Raw genomic sequence first — 23,449 nt, 5'->3', positions numbered from 1 at the left:
CCGTCGGCATTCTAGGAATCGAAATAAAAAACTTTGAGCGATTCCGGGAACCGGTTCCAATCGATGCCCAACCCTAGGACTATTCTCCTCAGTTTATTTCTATCAGCAGCCATGTCATCTGATCCAGGGGTGAGATCTGGCAGGAATTTTAACAAAGTTTCTGTAAGAATAACCATCTCATTTAAAACTGACTTTAGTAATACTAGATCTGTAGTCATTAGAAACAGACTGGTAATGTCTGAGCACTTTAGCGTATCAGAGGACATGAAAGCTGTTTCTCTGAACAGAGGCTGCTCAGGAAGCTCTTTAATAGCATGTACAGCTTATACAGAATAACACTTATAAAGGCAATGAATCAAATGTTTTGTTAAAAACCAGTTAAGGGCCAGTACAGCAGAAATACTATCGGTCACTTCTGCACAGAGCATGACCGCTCATGTATCAATGTGTGCTTGGTTTAAACATGATGACACAGTGGATGGGGGGGATCAAAGGGTGTGTGTGTGTGTGTAAAATTTTATTTAAAATAAGGAACATGCGAATACAAAAATCTACTTTTTGCTCACTTCCCTTAAAAAGAACACCTCTGTCACAAGTTCCTTTTGGCCAATCATCACGTCACCTTTGAGGTTAAACCGGTACCTTTGAGTTTTCATCAAATTGTTCTACAAAGAAGAGCATCTGGAGACCTGCAGAAGGTTTAAGCATCACTTTGATTTAATCCGTGGTCTAAAATAAGTCAACATGTTCCAGTTTCACCAGATAATGTTTCCGTGGCAACAGGAAATTTTCCATTTTCATCACATCCTGACATAAAAAAGCCCAGAAAAATAAATCCTAGTAAAACACGTCCATGAAGTGGCCCTTTCCCTGTTCTGATTGGAGTTTATCCATCCTGGTTGGTGAAAATGTGATTTCCTGTGGATCGATCACTTTACAGAAAAGAGCTAAACTTCTCCCCACCAGAGAACAACTGATGGACCGGTTACTGGATAGTTCTCTTCAATCGTAACAGAATGACATGGTTGAATGAAAGAATGATAAAATGGTTGCTGAGAGGTTACCATAGGAACCTGCAGCTGTAAGTCACAGGTGGGCTAGATTATAGTTTATTTTACACTTGGTTTAAAAACTCCCAGTCATCATTTTGATTACAATTTCCAGTGTAGCTAAAGAGTTTGTAGCAGATTTATCAAGCAAAACGTTACCAAAGCAATAGACTTCAATATAAAAACACATGAATTATCAGGCCAGAGGATGTCACTGATAAACTGTGATGCATAAAATAAATTACACTCCTGTTTCATCAGAGGCCATTAGTGGCCAAATAAAGGCAACTGAACTCCTTATCTGAGCTTCAGAAGGTAGATGCTGGTTTATTTACAAATGTTGGTGGAAAAGAACATTTAATACCGACTTGAGTCAGTCAGAATCCACGAGGCCTTCTAGTGTGAGCCTAACCTTGATGCCAGGATGAAACGGACCTTAATAACTACTGAAGCCAGTCAGTCCAACGAGAGCGCTGTGTGCTCTGAAAGACTGCTGCCGGGGAACAGAACTGCTGGTGGAACCTGATGACACAAACAGATGATAATCCTGCTAGTTTGACTTCAAAGAGGGTGAAGATAGATTTAGTGTCTTTGCTCCCAGCCCCGATCCTTTAGGCTCAAAACTGAGCATTTTAAAATGTTACGAGAGCTTGACCGCTATCTTTTGCTCCTTCTTAAGCATTCTCTGAGCCTCTTTCTCCATCTTCTTCTTCTGCTGCTCCATGAACCGCTTCGCTCGCTCGGCCATCTTTTGCTGCCTGTTAAAAACAACAAGACAAACATGAAGCCCGTTTCAAGACCAAGTGTTTGAACTGAAGCCAAATCAGCCAGTACAAGTTCCATTGATCCAAAATGGAATGGTGGAGCACAGCGACACCTGCTGGCCATGAAGTGCTTCTACACATTAACACACAGCACCTCAGGCTGTTGGAACAACCTCTCTTCACTGGTCAGTCACACATGCACATATACACCAGCTGAACCTAACTGCACTGATATGCATATTTTCTTCTTTTAAATGACACTTGAGACAGACTCCTTGAGTACATAACTGTAATTGTGAAAGTGAGTAATTTTGTGACCAAACCCACAAAGCCAACACTCCTCCCATGTTTTTAAACAACATGAATCTAATTTATTCCGGCTAGTTTATCTTTTAAAACTTTACTTTCAGCAGAATTAAAAAACGATCCAGTTTTATTGCAAAATCACCACCAAATGAAAGAAAGTTAATCACATCATCTTGAACAAAACCAATAAAAAAAAAATGTTGAACCTTTACCTGAGCACCTCCTCTGCCTCCCAAGCAGCGTCTGACTCGTCCTCCCAAGCGTTTGTGTCCTCCTGCCAGTTTTCCATCTCTCCCAGTTCAGCCTGAGAAAACAAAGGATGCTGCTGAGACTGTAATAATTATACAGGAACCACAAATCAGGTAGCGCACCACTTTATTTCATTACTTTAAATGTCTGGCTGTAAATAGTTTGACTCTGAGTAAAGTATAATCAACATTGTTCTGAGTACCGTGAGTTTTCTGGCTTTGATTTAATTTACATACGTTACTACATGACATTAGCTGAATAAATGTCAGATATTATCAAGAGTGTATTTTGTTCTAAACAACTCTACAGAAAAGGGTATTGTGGGTTTGAGGGGAATGGTGGATATTTGAGAGTAAAACTAACTCACTGAAGGTGGGCTGAAGGCCATCAGATCCTGAGAGGCTGCCAGCCTGCTGGAGAATCCTGCTGAGCCGTCGGGCACCAGGTAGTTCAGGGGTTCCCTCTTTTTCAGAACAATCTTCAAGGGAGAAATTATGGAAAAAAGAAAAGAAGCTCAAATCTAACGTTATATTTTATACATAGACATAAAAAATGAGAAGGCGGGCCAAGCAAAAGGATGATGAGGTTAAGTGCTCCTGAAGTAATCAGTCAGTAAATAGAAAAATACAACAGTGCAGGGGTGAGAACAAGAGCTGGGGTCAGTGGGAACTGCAGGGTCAAAAGATGTCAGACAATTCAGTCAAAGGGTCACAGTTATGGAACGCGTTACCTGACAGACTTCAGGCTTTTTACAAAAAATACTGAAGCACTGGTTGAAAGAACAACACTGAAGATTGAAATTTAATCTGAATATGTCGTTTTTGGGTACTTTTATGTCGTTTTTAGTAGGGCTGTCGCGGTTGAGGAATTCCCCCTGCGGTGATTCAGGGTGGCTTAATATTGCGGTGTGCGATATTATTGCAGCACTTTTTTTTGTATCGCAGTACTATCTAAACAATAATGTTTACACATTTAAAAAAGGTTAAAAATTGCCGTGCCTTCTTTAATAACACTTTACTGAATGCAGATCAAAGGGCAGTAACAACACAGATCGCAGTAACGTTTGTTTCTCCGACAGTCGGAGTCCGACTGAACTTGAAAACAACAAAATTCAGGAGAAGGTTAAACTTTTAAATGCAAATTTGGCTGCAGCATCTAACAAATAAGAAACAAGTCCCCATTGTGTTTAGTTGTTTAAAATCAAGCATAAAAAATTACATGTACCGGGCACGGGGCACTATCATTTCACTTTCACACATGAATGACGGTGATTTATAGCTCGGTCACGTCCTTGTTACCCACAAGGAAAACCAGCATGTTAACCATATACGGTTTGAGAGAGGATCTGAGAGGGGTGGCAACATTTCCAGCAACACTGAAAACCCTCTCGGATGGTGCGCTCGTTGCACTAACGCACACGTACTTGCGTGCGATTGGCGAGCAAAGGGAATCTCTCCCGGTTGTTGCTCCACCATGTCAGGGGGGTTTCTTTGGGTGGATGCATTCCTCCTGCAGGTAGCGAGTGAGCTCCTCGGCTCAAACTCTCTTCGGGACGGTTGCAGAAGCAGTGCTTGTCCGGGACTTCAGCAGGTCTCAAGAGCGTTTATTATTATTTTTTTGCCGCTGGTGGCAGCTCTGTGTCGGCCAAGGACTCTGGCTGCGCAGCAGCTGACGTACTGAAAACCAAAGTGCTCCCAAAGGAGCGAAGCAACGTTTCGTTTTGATACCAGCGCAGCCATCCTTCTCAACATGCATCATTGAGTTGAACCAAGTTCAGTAATCGCGGTGGCCCATGATGCAGCGCGGTGGGCTTCTTCATATTGCGATATTTCATTTTTGCGGTTACCGTGACAGCCCTAGTCTTTAGGTACGTTATTAGTGTAACTTGCAACCGCACTGTATTTATAGATCTGTTATTTTAATTCTGTTTACATATAAATGCCTAACCGGGGAAAGGGTAGCAAATTAGCCTCTGGCTAGAAGCCTTATGTATACTGCATCTGTTGCTTATGGTGATAATGTTTTGTTGAAAAAATAAAATAAAGCTTGTTCCAATCAGCCAATGGGGTCACACAACTATCTGTTAATTTGGCAAAAAGATTATCACTTAAATATTTATGAGACTTAAGAGTGTAAACAAAGAATTACAGAAACACTAAGATGTGTTGCACTGATTAAACAACTAGAAGAATTTATTCATAAACTTTTGCCTCCTGTTTGAAATGATTTGAGTGTTTTTCCATCTATTTTATCGACTTTAAACTCTTAGCCCCAACACAACTCACCTTCTGTGTTTTCCTGATCATAGGAGCCATGTCTTTAAAGTAATCCGGCTCTTCGTCTGCATCGTCGGGAGGGGGGGGGACGTTTCCGTTTCCACCTTCAATCTTAATACTCGTCGGAGCCTCTTCATCCCAGGAGCTCCACTCTTCAATCTCTGGCTGTGAACATTCACATAGAAAACAGGACTTTGATTTTAATTATGGAGAACAACAAACGCTTTCAAGTGTGGTTTATGGGTTTTTATCTGCTGTCCCTGAACATCTCAAGGCAGTTGTTCTACCAACCTGTTTTGGTAAAGACGATGAAAAATCCACTGTTGTTGGGAGAGTTATTTGGTCACCGCTGAGCTTGCGGCCTCTTCCGCTCCTGTATCAAACATCCAGACATTCATTAAACGTTAAAGCAGCAGACAGCTGTTACCAAACACCAACAACACTGTGCTTCAGTACATGCTGGTAAATACGTTTTGTCCAAGACAAGTTCTGGAAATTTGGTTTGGAGTTCATGCACTTATGACCATAACATTGAGAGTGATTTCATATTTGTTTCAGTATACCATTAAAGAGAAATAAAGCAAATGTAAACAACCCCAATAACATTTTATATCAATTTTTGTGGAATGCTTGTTTTATTTTTCAGTGATGATCAGTAGAGATGACAAGCCATAACAAAAATGTCCACCAATGACCAACACTCTACACAGTCACCCGTAGGTTTCTGAAAAAAAAAAAAAAAACAGTGGGCGGTTCCCACCACCATTTTGGCTGCATCACTCATCTCTTCACTCTTGCAAAATAGAAAAATGGAGCTGAGAGTGGAGATGCGAGGGTGGGGCAGATGACTGACACCCAACAAACTCTGAGCCAATGTAGCTACGAGCTAACTGAAGCTAACGGAGGTTGGCTGGTGACAGAAAACCGCGACTGAGTGACTCCGATATGAGGCCGAGGCCTTTCCTGGAGCAAGCAGGGGGTCGTGCCACTAGCAAGCCATTTTTTAACATGGGAGTTAATGGGAACTTGATCCTTTTTGGATCCAGTCCCTAGCGGCTTCACTTTGGGCAGAGGGGAGTTTGTCCCTAGATTGGAACATGTCTCCTCCCATCTCTGCACACCCTCCCCTGTTCCAAATCACTTAAATGAATGAATGAATCTTACAAATATTAAGCTGAAAATAAAGTGTTACTAGTAGAAAGCAGAGGCCGGCCGATATTGGGTTTTCTATTGCTGATATATAGCAGACGTGGTCAGCAGTCTACTGCAAATTTTCATGGCCCGATTTTTATTGCTGACATCTAGACGTTTTCCGTCCTATTTACATGCTAAAATGTCACCAATAACATCAGTTAACACACAAAATTTCTGAAGCACAACCAGTTTTTGAACTCTGAATTTACCCGACTGTTAAACCCTAACTTTGTGCACTATTCATTGTTTAAGTCAGACACCTAAATAAAGTTAATTTAGTTTTTATTTATTAGTGAACTTAAAAATAAATTTAAAATAAATTCTGCAACAGCACCGGGCTGACTGAGGATGTGCCTGACTTTAAATTGGCTTTACTAAGGACAAATATTGATTGATGCGGATGTATAAAAACGGTAAATATTGTCTACCCTAGTAGAAAGTCCTTACTCTGACTGACAACCGTATGCAAGGTTTTAAGTGATGCATGCAGCCACAGATCACCTTCATTTCAAGATTTAACAGGAGCCGCTATAGAAAAGATTATCTTAGTTTAGAATTATGTTATGAAAGGCTGTGAGTGATACGTTGCCATGTCCTGTCCCTGTGTGTGAAGCTCCAGCTACTAGGTTCAGAGCCCTGGAAGCAGAAACTATTTCAAAGTTTGTGGACTGTATGTCCGTAAGGTTAGGGACCTTTAACCCAGATCCATCGAACATCGATCACTATTCAGAACACTTTGATTTACTTTGTAATCAGGTCCTGGACGTGGTTGCCCCTCTCAAGCTTTGCAAGTCTCAGCCTAGGAGGGAGCCTTGGCTCTCTGATGTCACACGGGCTTGTAGGCGGGCGTGTAGATCCTCTGAGAGAAAGTGGAAAAAGGATGGCCTACAGGTCTCGCGTGAGTTGTTCAGTGCATCTCTGGTTGCTTATCAGGATGCTGTGAGGGCTGCCAGAACGGCCTATTTTGCAGACATCATTGAAACAAACTCCAAGAATCCCAAGATGCTCTACAAAACACTAAACTCTGTTCTGATGTATCAGGAGCCTAGCTCCATGTCTCCTACAGCTGCTGGAAACTCAGAATCAGAAAAACTTTATTTATCCCCGAGGGGCAAACAGCAGAGCAGCATGATGTTGGACATACAAACATTGAAAAAATAGGCAATAAGGAAGTAATAAAGCAGCAAGAAGATGGATAAAACAGTAAAATATGCAAAAAAACACTGAGTAAGTGAATCAAGTGACTAAAGTGTCGTCTGTATAAAAGTTAAATATATGGAGAGCCCAAGGAGAGGGTTTATCGGGGGATGGTCTTATCTTATCTGCTGGAGTTAAAGAGCAGAATGGCTTTGGGGACAAAGGTGGCTCTTCTCCTCTCAGTCTTACAGGAAATGCAGCGGAGGCGTCGCCTAGAGGGGAGCCATTGAAATGCGGGGTGAAGAATGTGAGAGGGGTTGTGGAGGATTTTGGCTGCCTGTCTCAGGACTTGTTGATAGAAAACCTGAGCAAGAGTTCTGACAGGCAGGCCAACGATTTTGGAACACACTGATGCAGTGTGCTGCAGTCTGTTCCTGTTCTGGAGGCTAAGGGAGTAGAACCAGCAAGTGATGGAGAAGGTCATGATGCTTTCCAGGAAGGCACAGTAAAAAGTAAAAAACTCTGAAGCTTTTCACAAATTCTTTGTTCATAAAGTATCGGACATTAGAGCAGCTATTTCTGGTAACTCTGTTGACCCTGTTCCAGTTCCTCCATCACCACCCACCCTGAGTTCCCTCAATACTGTTTCATACTCTGAGCTGAGTAAGCTAGTTGCGAGGCAGAAGCCATCTGGCTCTCCACTTGACGTTCTGCCGCCTCGCCTCTGGAAGGCTGCCTTTCCGTGTCTGGGCCCATCACTTGGTCAGATTATCAATGGGAGCCTCAGCACAGGTGTTGTCCCAGCTGCTTTGAAAGCAGCAGTTATTCGGCCGACCCTGAAGAAACCTGGTGCTGATGTCTCTGTGATCACAAATTACAGGCCTATCTCTACCCTGCCTTTTACATCAAAACTGCTTGAGAAAGTCGTTTATCAGCAGCTGGTCTCACGTTTAGCTGACTCTGATCTGTTTGAGGTTTTCCAACCAGGGTTCAGGTCTGGCCATAGCACAGAGTCGGCTCTACTGAGGGTCCTAAATCACTGCGTTTACATGCAGCCAGTAACCCTTTTAAAACCTGAATATTCACAATAACCCGGTTCCGCAGGTCCTTGTAAACACAGCCAGAAACCCGGATATGCTCATAACCGGGTTTTTAAAAACTCGGTTACTACACCTGGGGTAACCTTTTTCTAACCTGAATGTTTGATCGTGTAAACCCATATCGGGATATCCCCATCAAAGCGTGTGTTCTGTGCATGCTCTGTTCGCAAGTAATCTTGGGTCTTTTGAGTAGCGAGACGTCTTGTATGTGCCAGAACACCAGAAGTAAACAACAAGTTGGGAGCAAAATGGCGAGTCGCAGCACAGCACCACACTTTTGGAGTGACGAAGAAACTAAAGCGCAAACAAACGCGGTCGCTATCTCTTCTGAACTGGGAAACATGTTGTTGTTTTCACGGATACCAGAACAAGAAGAACCGGAAATGAGGCATATTGCGTCCGGACGTAGTCCATACGTCTTGACGCTACCCCACTTCAAATCACATTTAAATCGGGTTATGCAAGTTAGGGGTAACTCTTTCTATTTATGCTTGTAAACGGGTTATTCTGATCAACTCAGAAACCCGAATACCGACCTTAACCCGATCATAACCCGGATATTGGCTGCATGTAAACATAGTCAATGACATCTATCTATCACTAGATCAGGGTACATCTGTGGTGCTTCTGTTGTTAGACCTGACGGCAGCCTTCGACACAGTTGACCACGCGATTCTACTGGATCGTTTGGAACGATGGGTTGGGATCAAAGGGTCTGCTCTTGACTGGTTTAGATCATATCTCCACAACAGGACATTCTGCGTTAAACTGGGTGATGTTTTTTCTTCTTGGGAGGGGCTCTGCTGGGGGGTCCCGCAGGGATCGATCCTTGGTCCTCTTTTGTTTGCCATTTATCTGCTACCTCTGGGGTCAATCTTTCGTAAACATGGCCTATCATTCCATCTGTATGCTGACGATTGCCAGATTTACTCTCCATTGTGTCAGGAGAAAGGTCACTCTATCCAGTCCTTTGTGTCCTGTCTTAACGAGGTGAAGTCTTGGCTAATGGCCAACGTTCTGCATCTGAAGCCGGGCGTACACTGTGCGACTTTTTCACTTTTTTGAGCCGATTTTCCAGTCGTGCGAGAATCCACGACATCGGGGCGAGTTTTGCGCCGAGCGGTCGTGTAGTGTACAGGGGGTTACGAGAGGCGATTAACACCACGTGACCAGCTACCGATCAGCAGTCGTAAGGTCGCACAGACTTCTGGCGTTTTTAATATTTTGCTCGTCCCTCGTGAGGGTATCGCACTGTTGAAGCGGCGCTGCGAGCAGCTGCGACCCAAAAAGTATCAGAACCGCTCACGGCGCATGCACAATCCTGCATCAATGCCGCTCACTCGCTATTTCCCTAATAACACACGTTGTTCGTTTTAATTTCTACACGTTTTTTTACTCACAAAGATTGTCAAGAAAGCGTGTTTGTCGTGTTCATGTCAAATTAAACTGATCACAAAACACAGATTTACTTTATTTCGTTTTCCTCATCCAACCCCCATAAACCCCTGTGTGTCCTCCTGCAGCACTCCCGAAGGACAACAGGCAAAACAAGACAAAAAAGTCTGACGTGTTGAGTAAAAACTGCTATTTTTAGCATATTTTTAGGTCCGACGTGTTGCTACCAGACGTCGTGCAGTGTGAGCACATGACTCGTGAGATCTGCTCTGCGAGGAAGTCGTACAGTTTGAGCTGAAGCTGAACACTGCGAGTGAAAAAGTCGCACATTGTACGCCCGGCTTGAATGAGGGAAAGACAGTGCTCATTGTTTTTCACCCCAACAGCAGGAATGTGGGTCGTTATGTTGATCTTGGCCCTATTTCTCCCTACTCAAAACCAGTTGTCACCAGTTTGTGGGTGAAAATTGATGCTGGACTTACATTTGAGGCTCACATCAACTCTGTGATCCGGTCCAGTTTCTTTCACCTGAGACGCCTTGCAAAAATCAAGCCTATGCTGTCAAGAGCCCACCTGGAGTGGGTACTGCATGCATTTGTAATTTCTAGGCTTGATTACTGCAACTCTCTATATGCAAGGTTGTGTCAGTCATCACTGCGTCGCCTACAGGTTGTGCAGAACAGTGCAGCCAGGTTCCTGACTGGGACCAGGAAACGGGACCACATCAGTCCGGTTCTGACCTCCCTGCATTGGCTTCCGGTTTGCTATCGTTCACACTTCAAACTCCTCGTCTTTGGTTTTAATTTCTTCCAGGGTGGTGCTCCCCCCTATCTAGCCACACTCCTGAACAAACATTCCTCATCATGTGCTCTGCGCTCCTCTGAACAAGGCCTGCTCGCTGTCCCTCGTTCTAGGTGTCGTACTCGCGGACACCGGGCTTTCTCAGTCCTAGCACCATCACTCTGGAACCAGTTGCCACCCTCAGTTAGGCTGTCCCCATCTCTGCCAGTCTTCAAGAGTCGCCTAAAAACCCATCTCCTCCACTTGGCGTTTCCTGAACGTGTCTGAATTTGGCCCTCTTTTATGTTGATTTTATTTCACAGTTTTCATTGGTTCACTCAATCCCTTGTTTTACACATTTGTCCTGTACTAGAATGTTTCATCTTTTTTTGTAATTTGTAATCTGTAATTTGAATTGCTTTTATTTTCTGATTTATTCACTATATTTAACTTTCTACTGTACCATGTTCAGCGCCTTGGGCTTCCTGACAGGGTTGCGGAATGCGCTTTATAAATAAAGCGATTGATTCTGCAGAACATCCAAAATTATCAAATGTAAGCACTTTCATTTATGTTTGTTTGATTATCTTTGAGCTAAAAATGCACAGATGTCCAGATATTAAAGAATTACATATCCTAAATTATTTCAAACATATTGGCTGCTCATTTATTAGGACAAGAGGAAGAAAACACGACATATATATAGGAATTAACGTGTATTTGTTAATAAAATGTTTCTTACCTGCATATCAACCTTTTAAAAAATGACAGTATGCTGGCTAAACATGTGCAGATCTTGAACAGACGGAACTGGGAAATGGCCATGATGGATTAAGCTGGTGGAAACAAACAAAGCGTTTAAAATATATCATTGTTTGTTTTGCTCCATTACCTGAAATCATGCTAAGACTAATCTAGGGATTGTTTACATCACATTTAAGTCATGTCATTTAAGTATCATTATCATATAATTTTCAGTGCTCAACATACTCACCTAGGAAGATGCCTAAGGACAAATGTTTTCTCCTTGCGACTCAGAAGAATCAAGTTCATTTATTTGCTAAACGCTGCTTGCTAGCTTAGCCCACTGGAAAACATATTTCTGAACCCATTACAAACTTTTCTCAACCGACACATTGACGCTGAAGACTATTACATTTGTCACAGCAAAACCACATGTATGCAACCATCTCACACAAATCTATTTTGAACAAAAGCTTCTAAAATTGTGTCGTCGTACACATCGGTCCCGTGGCTGCCATTTCTGAGCTGGCAGGAACAGGAAAGCGTCACATGATCATGTAGCATTCAGGAGCTGTCGGAAATTAGAAAACTTTGACCGGAAACATTTTTCTTAAATTGTGTGGGAAACAAACGTTAACCTTATCCATATTACTGTAGATTGAATGCTATGAAATCAATCTACAGACCAAATTGATGCGCATACAATAAAGGATTGTACTAGTGTTTTGGACAACTTAAAATCTACATTTACACACTTTCAAAATACAAACTCCAAACCACAGGCTAATCATAATTATAACACAATTTTGCGTTTGCTGTATATTCGTTTTAGTGGCAATTTAGTTTGAACATTTTACATTTTCACGTAAAAAAAGCGAACGGAGCGTCTACGTCAAGACAAACTAGCCAATCAGAACGCGACTTGAACGGAAGTGGAAAATTTGAACTTTCAGTTAAAGCATTTAGCATTTTTGCTGTGTTGTGTATCTCATGGGAGTACGTGTTCTGGTAAACGCCGTATATATATCAGTGTAAACAGGGTAAGATCGATTCTTGGAAAAGCCTCGCAGTTTCAGTTTTAAACAGGACTTTTAAATATTTAGAAACTTGTTAGATTGAGCGGCAACATTGCTACGCGTTAGCTAGTAAACATCTTTAAGACTCAGCGGGTTATTTTAAGAAGGTAACTCATCAGATACTAAATCAAGGATAAATTCATGCATCTCAGCAACTATACGTAACGGTTTTCTTTAGAAAAGTGAGCGATTTTTGTTGGTAACTACAGCACTGTTGTGCTAACTCAACGTTAGCGATTTGTTCTCCTCTTAACCCGTTGGTTTATCATCGTTATATTAAACAAGTTGCTCACATTTTAAAAGAGCCAGTTTGACCTTTTGATGTTTTGAGTTCATATTTTCTTTAAATTGTATTTTTACGTAAATTTGATCTCTGCAGGAAATCCAGAGTTGAAAGGAGCATGCGCAGCCGTGTCTTCATTGTAATTGTTCATATCTGTTTCTCTGTCAGATGGAGGAAGAGGAACATACTGATAGACAGCAACAGCTTGCGAAGTTTTTTCAAAAGCTTAATAAAATAAAACAGTCTCTCAATGAAGGTAATGAATAGTGTTGCTGTTGTAAAGCTCATTAATGCGGATCCGCATATTTAACATTCACTAACTCTTTTAATTTATTTATTTTAGATGACACGGACAATATTAATCAGGTCATCAGCTCAAACTCGCCTGACTCTTGCCTCTCATATCTGATGGACTTGGAGAAAAGGGGGGATCCTCGCCTAGATCACAACCATCTTACCAGGCTCACAGATTTTTGCACCAAAGTATTTTCTAATATGCCTCTAAAGAAACATAGTCAGAGTGAGAGCTATGCCAGGATGCTGGTCAGATTTGCAGAGTTAAAAGCGTGAGTAATAGTCAGATGTCACATTATTTCACAAAATATTCTTTTTTAACAAAAGCTTTATTCTTATTCATGTCCTAGAATTCATGATGTCAGTGAGGCGGAGGCCAACTTCGACATAGCGAGGTCTCAAAGTCCAAACTTTGCCTTCGTTCACATCGCTCATGCACAGTTTGAGCATTCTCAAGGTAATAACAAAAACTGTGCTCCTTTCCTTATTGTTGCTTCAAATGTTTACAAACCATCTCAATATTTTTCATGTTGCATGTTGTGTTGTTAGGCAACACAAAAAGAGCGATTCACATCTTGCAGAATGCTGGTGAACTTGATGCCAAACCAAAGGAGCAGCTGGAGGCTGCGCTTCAGAGCCTGCAGCGGGGGAGAGCACAGATGGGCTCAGAGGACAAAGAGAATTTGCCAAGTGGGTACTCGTTCATATTTTACTCAAAGTTTTTATTATACGGCCATACCTATTTACAGCAGTTTAGAAAACCCCAACATTATCCATAAGTAATTATCATATAAGCTATTATTAATACTTTTTCATCTTCATATCTTATTTTTGTATGTTCTTCTGTTTCTTTAGCATTATCAAACTATAGCGTTCAAAGTTCTGTCAGAAAAAGCTCAGAGCTTCAGAAAGTTGGCCGAAACTCAGATGGGACGGGTGATTTGCAGCTCTTCAGTTCGTTCAGTTTAAGGTAAGAATGAAGAACGTGTAATACCATCGTCATTAAGACTGGGGTTTTCATTTGAAACGAGTCACATAACCTTATAATTATTAGTTTTTTTCTCCATCAGGGTGGAGCCATCAGACGACCCACTACCTGCCTGGAGAACCGGACCTCAGCGCAAACGAGCAGCAGCTGCTTTGGTAAGTTTCTGTCTAATGCGTCAAATTAATTTCCAGATTATCCCGCTTGCCACCTTGTTTTTTATTGTTTGTGTGAGTGCAGCTGATTGCACGTTTTTCCCTTATCTCAAGGAGCAGAGAAGATCTGACCAAACACACACACACACATGCGCACACACACACCAAAGCAAACTGCTCATACGTTAAACACTATTGGTAAAGGTGATTCTGATTCTGACGAGTTTAATCTGTGTTCTTGCTTTTTGCTCTGTAGCCAGGAAGAGTACCTATGCTGCCTGTCTCCATCCCTGAAAATGTCGACGTCAGTGAGATTTTCTCCAAAAGAAGTGCACCGTCCATCCCCATTAGTTTGTCCAGGTGTTCTTTTATTGTTTGTGTTTAGTAGTTTTAGTCTCACATTAAATGAGCAGTTTTGTAGAATATGACATGATCACTTAGAAACTTACTGAATCAAATATTTGATTTGATTTTGAGTCTTTTCTGTGCTTTGATTCATTTTGTTTTGCTCAGCTGCAGATTCACTGCAACTGTTTACTGTGTTGTTGTTTTTCATGCATCTATTTCATGTTTGTTTTCTAGGCAAACAGCTGACTCGGTGTTGAGACTTTCTTCCTCACAAAAAACTACAGATGAGAGGGATTTATTAAGTGATCAGGTGAGCATAAATAACAGCATGCAGTCATGTTGTGCTTTTATTTTTATTTGTGCTTTAAAATATGTTTAACTTGATCTGAAGAGAAAAGGATGATTGACTTGGATGTTTTCTCAGCCACCAGCTCCCAGTCCAGATCACAGCCAGCACACAGGGCAGGCAGACTCCTCCGCTACACTCCTTCACGCACAAAACACAAAAGATTCCTCGAGAATGGAAGGTAATGTCTCACCTGTCCCCAGACTGAACCTCCATTGTGTTGGGTGACCGCCAGACGTTTAACTGGGTTTCTTTGTTTGGTCTCATCTTTGCAGACGTAACGTTCAGTTTTGATCAGATTGTCAATTCTAATTCTCCCGAGTCGTGCTGGGCTTACCTGAGGAATCTGGAGAAAAGAGGTGACCCCCACACAGATATCCGTCTCCTCAGCAAGCTAAAGGACTGTTATTGTAAGGTCTTCGCCAGGCTGCCGATGCAAGAGTTCAGCAAAAACACCAGCTACGCCCGGATACTCGTCAGATACGCAGAACTTAAAGGGTTAGTCTGGCTAAAACTTGGAAGTTTTGTCATGCTACATGGATAAATCATCTAGCTACATCAAGACACGTGTTCATCTTTTTGTTGATGATGTCAGCAGAAGTTTTGTCAACCAAACGTTCCTGTTGATGATGCTTTTGTCCACCCTTCATTTATTTATTTGTTTATTGAATCGGACTCTAACCTTAACAAATTGAGGCCTACGGTGCTGGACTCGGGATTTAAGCAAATATCTCCGTTTCATTACCGGAACTTGAACTTCAGGGTAAAATTACAAGAACTTCCCAACGCGCGTGTCTCCACATGACTGGGCCGGCCGAACGGCCGTTTTCAGGAACCTTCTGAGTGCCTGCTGTGGGAAGGTTCTCCAAACGGCCCGGTGGAGTAGCTGAGCAGAACCTCTGGTTAACTCACGCTGATTGGTTGTAACTCAGTGGGAAATTACATCAGCAGACGTCGTCCAAAACAATCGATATTAGTAAAATTAGAAGAGCTGCTGGTGAAGCAGAATGGAAGCAAAATAAAAAAAGCACAGATCACACTTAAAATTTAACTCCCGACACTGAAAAACATGGCGGAATACCCCACAGGTGTTGCTAAACTCCGGAGATTGGAAAAAATGGGGACATTTCCTCGCTTACTTAACGGATTTTTGTTGTCTCACAGAGCGTTGAAAAAAAAAAACGGCACTTCTTCTGGTCATCGAACACCACATTTTACATCACACAGCAGCTCTCGTCCTCTGAATGGGTTAAATTATGATGTACTTGGATAGAATAAATGCTTTTAATATTATTTGTGTCACCGTGGACGCTTTTTGGCGCTGATCAGTGACATCACTCGCTGCCAAAGCCATTGTGATATGCTGACGTCTACAAAATGCTGAAAGGGCTGAATTTGAATGGAGACACAACAGTTGGGAGGACTGGGACATCCTTTCTCCTGGTCAATTTCCCCGTCCCAGGAACTACACCGGAGTCCCGGTAATGGAAACACAGCTAATGTTTTAAAAAAGGCATGTTTTTAGGAGAAAAGAGGTAAATGTTTTTCGTTAGACGTGTCTGTAGCAGCTCGTGGTTCTGTACATTTATTAACAAACGCTAATGGCTGGAGGTTTTAGTCTTGTCTCTTCTGCTCAAGGTGGTTGCACCGGTCACAACCACTTGGAACTTATTATCTCAATTTATGTGTCAAAGAAGAAACAAAATCATCAGGGATTTAACCTTTTTTCTCTCCATGTTTCCATTTTCCTCTCTAACTGTCCCACCTGTGTTTCTCCTGTAGGATTGAAGATCCAGATGAAGCACAGGACAACTTCATTGTTGCAAGGTCCTCCTGCAAAGGCTTTGCCTTCGTCCACATTGCGTATGCCCAGTTTGAGGTCTCTCAGGGTAAATCTACTTTTTAAGGGTTTCATTCAGATGTCACCGTGAAGCTGGAAGAACTTCATAGGTGGCTAAACAACCAAGCATTCTGATAATAAACAACACCCTTTTAGTAATAAAATCTGACATCCCTTCATTGAACAAAGCCGATCGGGGTCTAGAAGACATTTGTTCAGAATAGGAAATGCAGGAATTGCACCGAGTAGCATCAGTGTTGCTGCCTAGTTGGTACAGAGCAACCTTGATTACTTTCCTCCCGCTCTTAGGTAATGTCAGCAGAGCAATTTCAATTTTGCACAAAGCCCAGGCATTGAAGGCTAAACCAGCTGAGCTCCTGAACACAGCCTTGAGTAACCTTAAAGCTGGGAAGAAGCAGCTGGTGCCCCCGATGGAGGAAGACACAGGTACAGATCCACCAAAGGAACGGGGAGGGCTGTTTAAAGTAGGATGTTTCTAAACTTCTTCTACAAATGCAACTTCTTGTTGCAGGAAGTGTGCCGTCTTGTGGAAGAAACCAGGATGTGCAGCTTCCCACTCGGGTCCCGGTGGGCCCCCCAGTGGAACAACCTAAACCTTCCAGCAGGGAGTTGGCTTCAGAGTGGAAGATTCCAGGTCCCATCAGCCTGCACATTTCTCCAGAGGTTTCTCATCTTTTAAATGCAATTTTTTAAATTTGTCATGTTAGGTCTTCAGCTTTCTAATATCCTAGTTTATGTTTACAAGTGCAGAGGAAGGTGGACTTAGCAGATAATGATTAAATGTCTTTTGTAAATTCAATTATTGTTTAAGTTGATTAAATCTTGTTTTAATTTACTCTGAGACTCTTCTTTTCTTGTGTCATAAAGGATAAACGGGCAACTCCTCTTGATCCCAGACCTTTTTCTCATCTGGTGGAGTCCATCCCTACTCCGTCCTTCCAACCTCCATCTAGACTGAACCCACAAGCAGCTTTCCAGACTCCTGATGGCTACAGGAACCCAAGGGCGAACAGGTAACCACTTGTTCCTAAAACGCGTCACATAATCAATTACTTTTGCAGCCTTGTTAATTTAAAAAAAACAGCCGTTTAAAGGGAATATTTCATCCATTATCTGTCTTTCAGCTTTATTACTCCTGTTGTAAAGCAAGACCCCGAGGTGCCGTCCTCTGCAGCAGCATACAGAACCAGACCCGTCCAGCAGCCATGCACACCTCTAAACCAGGCAGCCAATTTCAAAACCCCACAGGTAGCATGAGTTCATAGCAGACTGCTCAGTTGGACTCTATACACTGTTTTCTTCAGAGTGCAATATTACACGGCATTAGTCTCTGACTGACATCAATAAATAGGACCAACAAGACTGAAACATTTTTAAAAATTGTACCTTTTGCCTAGATTTATGGTTATAAATTATATTTTCCTAACATGAAATTCACTCGGACTAAATACTTGTTTGAATCTGTTCACAGGCCTTCAGTGCGTGGTCAAATGAATGCATTACTATTAATGGAAAGCAGTTTTTCATCCTTAAGACGATTGGACGTGGCGGATCGAGCAAGGTCAATAATAAAGCACAGCTGATGAGTTCATTTTATGTTCAAAATGCCATGTTCCCATTGAAAATGGTGTGTGTGTGTGTGTGTGTGTGTGTGTGTTTCAGGTCTACCAAGTCCTTGATCACAAAAAGCAGCTGTTTGCTGTGAAACACGTGGACCTGGAGGAGGCGGACGCTCAGACCGTAGAAAGTTACAGGAATGAAATCGAACATCTGAAACACTTGCAGCAGTACAGCGATCAGATCATAAAGCTCTATGACTAGTGAGTTTCATTTGGGTTCATTTCTAGTGTAGTTTCCCCATCAGGGTTTACAGAGGAGATGATCGATGCTGTTCTGCGGTTTTTCCAGTGAATTGACCAACAGCTACATCTACATGCTGATGGAATGTGGAAACTTGGATCTGAACACTTGGTTGAGAAACCGTAAATCAGTGAATCCGCTGGAGAGGAAGTTCTACTGGAAGAACATGCTGGAGGCCGTTCAGACCATCCACCAACATGGTTCTCTGTCTTCATACCTCTCACTATTGGTGCTGCCATCTCCATGTTCATCCTAAAGTTCATCTCTAACCTTCGTGTTTGCTCTCTGTAGGTATTGTTCACAGTGACTTGAAACCGGCTAACTTTGTGATTGTGAATGCTTCGCTGAAGCTGATCGACTTTGGGATCGCAAACAGAATCCAGCCTGATATGACGAGCATTATGAAGGATTCCCAGGTAACGCTGCTAATCCGTGCTTTGTCTCTCATCTGTTTGCTTTTATTTGGTTCAGAGAATAATCCGGTTCTTGGGAGGAGCTTTAAGGAAAATGTTTTTGTTTTAAAACAATAGTTTCACGTTTAGGAAGGAAAAGCGTACGTTGTCTAAACATAACGATCTGGATTTACTTCAAACACATTTTGGTTTTTGTTTTGTTTTTTTATCTATGCTGAATAAGCAGGTAAGCCAGCTGTCGGAGCTCACATGGGATGTAGCTATGCTTAAAAATCTAGATGGACCGTAGCAGAAGCAAAATAATTTTACACTGTGTGTCGGGCCAGCCGTGCTCCATTAGAACCTTCACAACCCAGGCCAGTCTGGGGGCGTGCCAATGGCAGCGCTCTATCGATTTGGTAGGCGGGATGTTAATTAGTTACGGGGCGAAGCTAAGATGGCGACAGCTTGTTTGAAACGGCTTTGGGATCCACTTTGGATTGTTTAGACTTGGGTTTTTCCTTCCAAGAGCAGATAGAGGTACTTAAGTCCTTTATTTCGAAAAAGTGTATTTGTATCTTCGTCAGCGATGTATGGCGGACTACACCGTTGGCTGACATCTGTAGCGGTGAGGATGTCTCGTTGTTCGTTGTCCAATAGAAAGTGGAGAATGTTAGAAAGACAATCATAGCTTCTGCCCCACAGATGAGATCCATCAGTTGGTCGTGGCCATCCTATATATGTCCACATATATAGGATGGCTTACCACACTAGCTCTGGACAAAACAGGACTATGGTTTTGTCTAGAGATAATTCTAGTAAAACCTTTGAAGTGTCTCAAATGGACAAAACAAGTGGAATTGATAATGTCGGCCATGTTTTATTTAGTTTTTCTTTATTTATTTAACCAGGAAAATTCCACTGGAAAAAAAAACTCCTTTTCAAGCGAGTCCTGACCGAGAAGCGGAAAAAGATCAATTACAAAATTACTCAGTTACATAGTTAAAGTTATTCATAAAATTATAGGCAGCAGTTAAAACACAGGGGGCAGTGTCAAGTACTCTCAGTCTGGTTTTAAATATATTCAAGGAGTTAATTTCCTGTTTTCCTGCAACCTGTTCCATGACGAACCTTCTCAAGGGCCTAGTGGTAGAGCGGCCACTCTCAGACTGGGAGATCGTGGGTTCGAATCCACGGTCGGGTCATACCAGAGACTTAAAACATGGGACCCAATGCCTCCTCACTTGACCCTCAGCATTAGGGGGGTTTAACCACCAAATAGTTCCCAAGCGCAGCCGTGTCTGCAGCTCATCGCTCCACCAGGGGATGGGTCAAATGCAGAGAACAAGTTTCACCCGTGTGACGACTAACGGGACTATAATGAAGAAGAGTGAACAGAAGGAACTTTTGCCCAGTTCTGTGGGGGGAATCACTAAGAACGTTTGCACGTTGATGAAATACATGCGTCATTATGTTTAAATGTCTGCATGAACATGTTTCGTTCATACTTGTGTTCATGGGAGTAACGGAGGCCCAGCTGGTACTGGGTGTTGCAGCGGCTTCAGGAGACAAAAAGAGTGGCCCGAGAGGCTGAGGTCAGGCCGTCGTGACGTGCTCGTTTAAACGTTCGCTGAGATTCCCAAAAAATGTTTTCTAGAACTTTATCAAGGTAAAGCAAATGAACTTGAGTACAACCTGCTCAAAATAATCAAACAAATAATCATCATAGTGATCAAAGAGTGGCGGTCAACAATAAATACAGCAACCCGCTCACCCATGTCACCTGAGCAGGTGCAACAGATGAAATCAGATCTCCAACCATGGTCACATGACCATCCATAATGATCTACAGATATAAACACCAAAACCCATCAGTGTGTTTATACACTTACGACTTAAACATTATTTCTGTCTCCTACACTGAGGAATGTGTTTTCATTTCTCAGGTAGGAACTCTGAACTATATGCCTCCTGAAGCCATCAAAGACACCTCTTCATCCCAGCCTGGAAAAGGTCGCTCAAAGGTACTACCCCTAACACAAAGGTGGGATGAGATTATTATTGTCATAATCAGCTGCTGTAATATATAATGCTTTTGTGTAGATCAGCCCCAAAGGTGATGTGTGGTCCCTCGGATGTATCCTGTACTGCATGACTTATGGGAAGACTCCGTTCCAGAGCATCACAAACCAGATATCCAAGCTGCATGCCATCATAGATCCTTCTCACAGAATTGAGTTCCCCAACATCCCAGAGAAGGATCTGCTGGATGTGTTGAAAGTGAGATGAACCACTTCTCAGCTTGATGTCTTAATAGGGATCCTAAGTCTCCTCCCTTTCTGGTCGGCTCATGGGTCCCCGGAAGAAAGAAAAATTTAATGCAAGTCAACGGGGATAAAAACATTATTTTCTAATCCGCTTTGCCTTACGCCCTGGATCGCACATGTTGTACTGCAATTTAAATGAAAATATAATGATGGGTGTTTCAACCACGCCAGTCATGTACTTTGAGATTTATCAGCTTGTAAAAGTTCGTAATTAGCATGACTACAAACTACAAATCGACACGTCGCATATGTGACGTCACCACATAAGCTCCTCTCCCCGAACTAGCTGCTACTTAGCACATGACCAGATTTATGGTGGTTCTTTCCTCCTGTGGGAAGTTTGCTGAACTTACAGCCCATTTCCCTCAGTTTTCTCCGTGTCTGGTTCGATGATGTTACTTTTGGGAAGCGCATTTGTAGTCATGGACTTATTTTCACGCAAAACCCAAAATAGTGTTTCCCCCTGTTCGAAAATAAGCGCGTTCTTGGTATCAAAATGCGTTTTTAAAATTCACGGACATCGTGTGAAATCCATGGCACGAAACAAACGGAATTAGAAAATAGCGTTTTTAGCCCCGTTGACTTGCATTCATTTTTTCATTCTTCCCGGGACCCATGATGCGGAAGTGGATGAACCAAAAATCCGCTGCTGACTGGAATCAATGCATGATTGCTGAATCTGTGATTGGCTTATTTGAAACGAAGCAAGTATCGCTGCATTTGGTGAGCTGTTCCGCGTTCCTCTCCGTTTATACGCACTGTTCAAATAGTCTGACTAACCACTGCTCACCTTTTTTTCTGTTTCACTTTAGGATAAACCAGTTTAGAAAATAAGTGAGAGTTTTGGTATCGGCAGGTCTGAGACAGACAAAATTCTGAATTCAGTATCTGCCCTCAAAAAACTCAACTGGTGCATCACCTTTTGGGTGTGAAGTGTACATTTAGTCATGAGTGGGGTCTAAAATAAATTCTCTGCTTTCCTCAGAGGTGCCTGGTACGAAACCCCAGAGAGAGAATCTCTATTGCAGAGCTCCTAGAACATCCATACCTCCAGCTGGAGGCCCAGTCTTCACCTGAACCAGGTACGCAGGAACCAGAGCTAACTGGGATATTAGCTGATCACCATTTTACTCTTACCTCGACTTCATTTACTTCTCCAGAACTAACCTGTGACCGTGATCTCAAGAGGATTCTAACGGACCTCGCAGCCCTCCAGTCTCCATCCAGCATCGTTCGAGCTGCTAACGTAAGACATCTTTAGTAGAACATCTTCAAAACCCTTCCTCCTGAAGTGCTAACTTCTCTGTCTGCTTCTTCCAGAATTTGGCTAAAATGTGCAGCAGTGGCAGGAAGCTGGATGTTGCTGAGTGTGCTAAGTCGTCATCCTAACAAGGCTGGAGAGTCTTTAGATCATTTATCTGTCATTTATACTGTCTACCTTGTTCATTTTCTGTTCGCTTGTAACCACTTTTAGTAGCATTTTAGGAGAAAAGCCAACAAATGTTTTTATTTCTTGTATTTTTAGTTTTAATAACTTGTGTACAGTATACACAAGTGAAATAAATGCGGCTTTTTTTGTATAGTAAAGCTTTGTTTTATTTCATCACATTTAAACAGAATATTGGACATTATTTAAGGCCTTGAAACTTCTTTTTTCTCACCTCTCTTGGGAGGAAGCTGTGACTGCTAACTGAAATAATTTACCACTTTTGTAATTTAGTTTTTTAACTCAATAATGTTATATTTATCAATAAGCTATAAGGACTTAGGAGAGTTGTCTTTAGTTTCTGGTTGACTGAGGTGTTTATTTAAAAAACCCTTTAGCAAATCTGTAGTTTCCTAAGAGGAGGTGGGAGAAAAGACTGGGAAAGATTTGAATGGGAATGCCAAGCAACTTGACGCTGTTTCAATTTCTGAGTAACTTTTCGAAATTGGTGAGTGTTTTTGTCTAAAATCGGTAAATATGTATGTATGTATTTATATAAACTCAGAACTTGTGAACATCCGAAGCCTGGGTCGTTTTCACCGCCCTCCTTTTTGACCAATCACAATCCTCCGCTCACATGCTGTGATAATCCTGATCATTTAAACAGGAGTTCTCACTCTGTCACGTTCGCTGGATACAAATCTTTTTTTTTAAGATTATAGTAACAAATTAATTTGTCTATATCAGAATATGTCCATTGGTTTATAAAGTATATTCAGTTGCTTGGACTAACTGATTATTTTTGTTTTTAATTTGTTTCACGAACCCAGTGTCTTGCTTTATCTTTAGAGACTACCAAAGTGATAGCCTAGTATTTAGACCGTCATTTGTCGAATCTAAATGATTTGCTCTGCATATATTCACATGCACATAGGATGACTTGCCAGGCTATCAAAGGGAGGCATTTGCCACAGATCCATCAGATGGTTTAAACATCCAAGTACAAAACAAAAACAATGTGGTTCTGTTTTACTAGTAGAGTGAGACGTCTGGCTTTAGAATAAACGATCTTTACGCCGCGAACCGCTTACCCTTCCTGTTC

At 42.0% G+C, this 23,449-nt stretch overlaps 2 protein-coding genes across 2 annotated transcripts; one reads left to right on the top strand and one right to left on the bottom strand.

Moving 5' to 3' along the window:
- Positions 1-1,086: 1,086 nt before the first annotated feature.
- Positions 1,087-11,537, bottom strand: ebag9 (estrogen receptor binding site associated antigen 9). The gene is made up of 7 exons (XM_015949381.3): positions 11,245-11,537; positions 10,993-11,086; positions 4,936-5,017; positions 4,654-4,809; positions 2,736-2,846; positions 2,332-2,423; positions 1,087-1,807 (listed from the first exon to the last, which is right to left on the bottom strand). Exons 2-7 carry the CDS (start codon positions 11,073-11,075, stop codon positions 1,690-1,692), a joined length of 642 nt encoding a protein of 213 aa, XP_015804867.1. The 5' UTR covers positions 11,076-11,086; positions 11,245-11,537; the 3' UTR covers positions 1,087-1,689.
- Positions 11,538-11,912: 375 nt separating this feature from the next.
- On the top strand, positions 11,913-23,430 carry ttk (ttk protein kinase). The gene is made up of 25 exons (XM_015949378.3): positions 11,913-12,034; positions 12,522-12,609; positions 12,697-12,919; positions 12,998-13,104; positions 13,197-13,337; positions 13,503-13,617; positions 13,718-13,790; positions 14,044-14,147; positions 14,370-14,445; positions 14,560-14,662; positions 14,757-14,979; positions 16,264-16,370; positions 16,631-16,768; positions 16,854-17,005; positions 17,210-17,355; positions 17,467-17,590; positions 17,814-17,903; positions 18,005-18,162; positions 18,251-18,402; positions 18,494-18,618; positions 20,541-20,618; positions 20,698-20,874; positions 21,907-22,003; positions 22,082-22,167; positions 22,242-23,430. The coding sequence occupies exons 2-25, from the start codon at positions 12,522-12,524 to the stop codon at positions 22,308-22,310; spliced, it is 2,952 nt and encodes a 983-aa protein (XP_015804864.1). The 5' UTR covers positions 11,913-12,034; the 3' UTR covers positions 22,311-23,430.
- Positions 23,431-23,449: the final 19 nt, after the last annotated feature.

This window comes from Nothobranchius furzeri, chromosome 5 (assembly GCF_043380555.1).
Source record: "Nothobranchius furzeri strain GRZ-AD chromosome 5, NfurGRZ-RIMD1, whole genome shotgun sequence".
NCBI classification, from domain to species: Eukaryota; Metazoa; Chordata; class Actinopteri; order Cyprinodontiformes; family Nothobranchiidae; genus Nothobranchius; species Nothobranchius furzeri.
The sequence above is the reverse complement of the archived record's forward strand: the minus strand, read 5'-3'. Positions and strand labels throughout refer to the sequence as shown.

Coding starts and splice junctions, on each gene's coding strand:
- ebag9 (XM_015949381.3), bottom strand. CDS start 11,075: ATGGCCATTTCCCAGTTCCGTCTGTTCAAGATCTGCACATGTTTAGCC. Junction 5,018..10,992: donor TTTAAAAGGTTGATATGCAG/GTAAGAAACATT, acceptor TGTTTGATACAG/GAGCGGAAGAGGCCGCAAGC. Junction 2,424..2,735: donor TGGCCTTCAGCCCACCTTCA/GTGAGTTAGTTT, acceptor TTGTTTTCTCAG/GCTGAACTGGGAGAGATGGA.
- ttk (XM_015949378.3), top strand. CDS start 12,522: ATGGAGGAAGAGGAACATACTGATAGACAGCAACAGCTTGCGAAGTTT. Junction 13,618..13,717: donor TTCAGTTCGTTCAGTTTAAG/GTAAGAATGAAG, acceptor TTTCTCCATCAG/GGTGGAGCCATCAGACGACC. Junction 14,148..14,369: donor ATCCCCATTAGTTTGTCCAG/GTGTTCTTTTAT, acceptor TTTGTTTTCTAG/GCAAACAGCTGACTCGGTGT.